The sequence below is a fragment of the Sinocyclocheilus grahami genome, unplaced genomic scaffold (assembly GCF_001515645.1).
Source record: "Sinocyclocheilus grahami isolate Dianchi unplaced genomic scaffold, SAMN03320097.WGS_v1.1 scaffold44.1, whole genome shotgun sequence".
Lineage (NCBI taxonomy): Eukaryota > Metazoa > Chordata > Actinopteri > Cypriniformes > Cyprinidae > Sinocyclocheilus > Sinocyclocheilus grahami.
In genome coordinates, this window is record NW_015505223.1 from 1,062,445 (window position 1) to 1,068,894 (window position 6,450).

Genomic DNA, 6,450 nt, shown 5'->3' on the forward strand with positions numbered 1-6,450 from the left:
ATATATATATATATATATATTATTCATATCGTTCGGTATCGATAATTAAAACATTTTATACAAATTTTTAAAACAGCAATAAAAAATTTTTTTTTACATTTAACCACTGTATTTTTAAATTAACTCAATTTATTGAGACAAACAACATTTTTTTTTTGTTTTAACAGTCACACAAAAAATAAAAATTAAACAAATATCTAATTTCTAATGTTTTATATGCAGATTAAATAGATTAAACTTTTGGCTTGTTTCCCAAGGCTACAGGAGGGTCGCAATGAGCAAAATAATGCAGCACATTACATTGTTAACGCAAGGAAGAAACTGTCTATAAACATGCATTACGTCTAAATTAACTCATATAAATCAAATATAATTTCTTCAATTGCATAGACAATTATGAACAAAACAGCATCACGTATTTATGCATTGCTTAATACAAAGAGCCGAATCGTCCATCACACAGATTGCCTTTAAAAATAGGGGTGCTCCGACTGATTGGCTACCGATCACTATCGGCCGATAATCACGTTGGGATGATTGATCGGCGGTCTCTAAAAAGGCCGATCTCAAAAAAACGATCTCAAGCTGATGACGCTGCTGTGAGAGGTTTGGCAAGACATGCAGCGGCAACGTCTCAGTGTCCGTTCGGCGCAGGTAAAATAATTATAATGCTGAAGGTGAGGTACTCACCTTCATATTTCTTCATTAAATAACTTATAAAATAATTTGAAAACCTTGTGTGAGACGTAATTTCTCAAACAGCGTGAGTGAAACACCGCGCACATTCTCTCTCTCAAAATACACAAACGGCTTCAAATCACCACACATCACCTCTGTCTATAAGCGAGCTCATGCGCTCATGTTTACGGATTAAAGTGTTTACTGCACACGGTTGCGGTCCGGCATTGCGTTCAGGAGCGGTGCGTCTGCAGCAGTGCAGAGATCGTTTCTGACCGCACTGAGTCTATTGCTGCGCTACAAGCGCCTCATCACAGGCAGGCACAGCACTCATGTTCGTGTGTGCGGTCTTCGCACTCATAGCACGTGCCTATATCGAACATTTTTTATAGCGTTATCGAAGAAGGTGTACCGTCGATAAATGTCAATACCATTTTATCGCCCAGACCTACTTAACGCACGCAATTAATTTTACAATCCTTAACGCGTTAAAATAATTTAACTCAATTGACGCAAAATTACTGAAGCACAATTTCTATTCTAACCCTTTAACCCAATTTGGCTTCTCTGCTTGCGATCAGATCATTTTAAGCCACTAAACTCTGGGAAAGTTTTCGGTCCAATGATCCAGTAAGCGAATGCATTCAAACAGTCCGTCCAAAACAGTGCGTTGCGTTTTCAGTGAATTATTCATTCCAGTGCATTTCACTTTTTAAACACGAGCTCGGTCATATTCTGTGATTGACTCTGAAGAGCGCGAGCCCTCACACGCGCTGTGTGAAGTACAGACTGAACGGATTGTCAACACATCCCACCGCTGTATGGCTAGATGAGACCCAAACTACAGTTTCTCGACTTGATAACCAGTCTCGCTAGTAAAGTTTTGATGGATGAAGACTGCAATCAAGGTAAAGTCAATTGCGGTGGCGTAAAGGAGTCGTACAGCAAGCACGCGTGAGTCCGCTATAATAATCCGTGTATTAGTGCTCTTGACGCACTGATCGCACATTGTATTTATGCACAGCCACAGACATTTCCATACATTCACGTTGTTTCCACACACATTCACGATAATGTTTTGATTTGTCATGTGTATGTTGCCGTTTAGTTATTATAAATGGATCCGTGTACTGTAGTAGATATATGCAGTCAGCCGTCGGTTGGTTGAGGTTTTTTTTGGCATCACCATGTGGTCCTGTTCGGTATCGCAACTTGACTTCTCAAAAATTAAAAAAAATAGGCAATTTGCTGTTGCACTGTACACATACTATCCAATTCAGAATTTGTTTTTTCTTTTTTTTCTTTCACATTATGGGCTTATATGGGCTCCTTATATCACTTGGTTCTTTGGCGTCCTTTCGGAGTTTCCTTTTGGAGTCCTTGTTTGGAAAGACATCTACATTTATCTTGGAAAAAAGCTTTCAGAAAATACAGATTTTTGAGAATCACCCTTCAGTCTTTTTGGTTTACTTTGCTGAATATAGCAAATGATGACAAAATAAACATTTGAAACAAGATAACCGGTCTATGCTTAATTTCATGAAGTGTGCGATTAATCGCGATTAATCATATCCAATTCAGAATTTGTTTTTTCTTTTTTTTCTTTCACATGTGCTTATATGGGCTCCTTATATCACTTGGTTCTTTGGCGTCCTTTCGGAGTTTCCTTTTGGAGTCCTTGTTTGGAAAGACATCTACATTTAGCTTGGAAAAAAGCTTTCAGAAAATACAGATTTTTGAGAATCACCCTTCAGTCTTTTTGGTTTACTTTGCTGAATATAGCAAATGATGACAAAATAAACATTTGAAACAAGATAACCGGTCTATGCTTAATTTCATGAAGTGTGCGATTAATCGCGATTAATCACAGAAAAAGGTTGCGATTAATTAGATTCAAAATCGTACTCTATTGACAGCCCTGATACACACACACACACACATACATATTAATTACACCCTAACATTCGAATGATTATAAATCATAAAATACAAGATACTAGACTGATTCAAAGATTTTAAATGTTTTGTTCTCTGATTTTCAGCTACATCGCACAGACTGGACAATGAGGTATCCAGCAGACGTGCCTCAAGTCAAATGCATAACGCACATGGTTACATTATTTCTTTATACTGGTTTTATTATCGAATACGTATGATCAAATGTCATTCAACTGGATGTAATGACCTGCAGCTGGCTAAGTTAGCCAGGCTAGTTTCCAACGTCACTCATGGGGTCATAACTAGCAATATGACAAGGCTTCAACGTCATTTACGCCATATTAAGGGCTATATTCCCAAGTGAAAATAAAAAAATGCTAAATAGATTGATACAAAGGCCCTACAGACGCCGGGAGTAGACTAGCTCAAGCTACAGACAGTCACACCTACCTTAGTCCGGATCAGGTTCGGGTCCCAGCCCGGTCTGAGCTCTTTAATCAGCTTCATCGCCCCCTCCGTCACGTTATGTTCGTCCACGAATATCTGAAATTTTCTGATCGTCGGTGATCCGATCGGCACGTGGATCTCCGTCTCCATCATATGATTCAGCTGCCTATTAATACCCGACATGAAAGTTTCTGAATCTATAAGTAGTCACTACGTATATTAAGTATTCCTAGGTTCTGAAGGTTTTTATTTGGATGTGCAGTGGCGGTCCAGCCTGGTTTAATATATGCAGAGAAAGAGGAGCGGTTCATATGCCGGTTTCTATCACGACAGGAAAAAAACGGCGCTTCTTCCTTCTACGGACGCCGCCCACAAGAAATCATCCGATGACGGAGGCCTAGCTCATGAATATTAATGAGGTCAGGCTGACTGGCCTTTTCTTTGGCTGAGGGATGGCTTATTAATATTAATTAGGACATGTGATGTTGCCTTCGTAATCGTCCATTGTAAACACTTGGCTCATGAATATTACGAGCTAAGCCTTCGGCATAGTAAGTTTAGTAAATAACCTTGCTCTCCGTCTTTATCAATAAAAATGTGCTCATAATTTGGTCTTTTTTTATTGTATAATTGTATGTGCCTTAGTATTAGAAAGAAAGAATAGGCTATAATAGAAAAATTCTGAAGTCAAACTTGAATCAGGGGAAATATGAACAATATTTCAACAATATGAAAATATTCATTAGTCAAATCAGACGACAGAAGTGCGTGGTCAAAACTGATCTCAGGCCACTAGGAGTCTCTTACTGCTCATTCATTTTTATTAGGCTACATGAGCTAATGTGGCCTCTGGTGGAACAGCCACAGGTCTAACATCATAATGCAAAGAACATGCTTCATGATAATGATGTGAAATATGTGTAAATAGTTTATGGATAACATATAAACTGCAAAATCAACCAAAAAGGTTTACACAATGTTGCAGGGAAAATAAAACTGGTAAAAAAAAGAAGTCAGTTTCACAATTCTATTATATTTTAATTATATTAATAATAATGTAATATAATAAGTAATTGTTCCTTTTTTATTTTCCTTGCAACATTCACAAGCTGTTTACATATTGTAGAACAATTTTCTAAAATGTTCTAATATTTTACATGATTAATATGTAATATTAATATGAAATATAATACTATTATCAATACCGTTATATTTTATATTGTATTATATTGTAAATATTATATTATGTTATATTATATATTGAGTTTTTATAGACTAGTTTTTATTACTATTTTAAATAGGTTTTTATTTTTATGTTTCATTTTAATTTTTGTTTAAATTTGAGTGATTTTGCTTTGTATTTTTGTCATTTTATTCATTTATTAATAATAATAATAATATATATTATATATATATAGTCATTTTATTTAGTTATTTATTTACAAATAATATATTGTCTATATATTTTACACAGTTATTTTACACAAGTTAAACTAAATGAAAATCAGAAAATGTCACTTGCAACTTGATAAAAAATAAAGCAATTTTGAAGGTTTTATTTCAAGTAACATTTTCCCCCTCCTTTTTCTTTGGTAATTAATTATAATAACCTTGGTTGATGGCAACATTCAGCCACTAGATGTCCCCAACTAGCCAACTTCTTTAAAGAGTATGCCTTATGATTATAGCATACTCATAGTGTGCGGTGTATACTATGTAGTACTGTATACTATACAAATCTTCCAAATCACTATTAATTTGGCATGTCTAACAGGAAACAATCCCTCTCAGGCATATTATAGGTTTTCTGTTTCACAGAGCAATGAGTGGGCCACTGCACACACTGATGTCATGCTTTCATACTTGCAGATACATGTCTCTGTCAACGGTTTCCTCTTTAGTCAGGGATTCTCAATTGTTCTTGAGGACTGGAATGTTGTGTGATTTTTCTGAGGGGAGTTGATCTCATAACAATGTATCCTGGAAACTCTGAACTTGTTTCTGCAGAAGCACTGCTAGAGCGGTTCATGCAATGCCAAAGAGTTATTTGTCCTTCATCTGAACAGACAATGAATTACCTGTTCACTTTAAAAGAAACCCAACAATAAAGAGTCATTCTTTCTGGGTGACCTAAAGAATTCCACACCCAAGACAAATTCCCCTTTCAAAGTTCATGTTGACACTTCTTGTGCAGTTAAGTTTGTCCTGGCTTCTCTTTTTCATGCACATGTGCACTTTACATTTACGTGTATTCTTTCTACATTAACAAACACAGATACACACAAAAATCTACTCTGTGAATTATTCTCTGCACAATAATTAAATACAGATGCTGGGTAATTTAACAAAAAGGAGACAGATGGGTTTCTAAACATATTCATGACTGGCTCTTTCACCCCACAAGACGGCCATAAAACGGACATTTCAAAAGTCACTTTCTTTACAGATGCACTTTTGTTTCACAAAAAAAATCATTGACAGAACACAGACGACACGGATTTGTGTTTTACACAAACAATTTACATAAAAAATGTGTATGAATACTATTATATTTCACTTTATTTTACAAAATCAAACTATTCAAATAAGAAATAAAATATAAATATTAGATAAAAATTTAAAGGAACAATATTGCCTTGGAAATTAGCTGAAATTAAATATGTTTTAGTTGAGGTTCTAAAATTGTTTAAAATGAAACCCGAAATCAATAGCCTAGAAAGCAAGGCTAACTAGAAATATTTTATTAATAATTTATTAAATATTAAAACATTTAAATGAAAACTGAAAATAGGAAATTATTCAAATTAATACTGAAGACAATATAAAGAAAAAATTTAATAGAAACATAAACAATATGAGAAAAGCACATAACAAATTTACTAAAACTTAAACTAAAACTAAAACCAAAAACAATATAAAGAAAAGCTAAATAGAAATAAAAAAAAATTATAAGAATGAGAAAAGCACATAACAAATTACTATAACTTAAACTAAAATTAAAACTAAAACCAAAAACAATATAAAGAAAAGCTAAATAGAAAAAAAATAAGAAGAATGAGAAAAGCATTAAAAAAATTACTATAACTTAAACTAAAATTAAAATTTGAAACTGATTGAAACTTAAATCAATATAAAACAAAGCTAAAGAAACATATTTTTTAAAACTAAAATTAATAAAAATGAGAAAAGCACAAAACAAAATCACTAAAACTTAACTTGAACAAAAAATTAAAGCTAATTCAAAACATTAATATAATAACATAATAAATGACACCACATTTTTTGTTTGTTGCATTTATTTGAATACAAAATAAATGAATTCAAGGTCCTTTAGGATATTTTCAGCCACAAAGAAAGTTTCATTTTAACATTGTTACAATCATGTGG

The 6,450-nt window shown here is 33.8% G+C and overlaps 1 protein-coding gene across 1 annotated transcript in view; it reads right to left on the reverse strand.

Moving 5' to 3' along the window:
• The window catches only part of etnk2 (ethanolamine kinase 2), a 33,975-nt gene extending 30,554 nt beyond the window's left edge, over positions 1-3,421 (reverse strand). The window contains exon 1 of the mRNA XM_016268214.1: positions 3,067-3,421. Within this exon, the coding sequence (XP_016123700.1) occupies positions 3,067-3,246 (180 nt within the window). The 5' untranslated portion in view covers positions 3,247-3,421. The remainder of the gene's footprint in view (positions 1-3,066) is intronic.
• Positions 3,422-6,450: the final 3,029 nt, after the last annotated feature.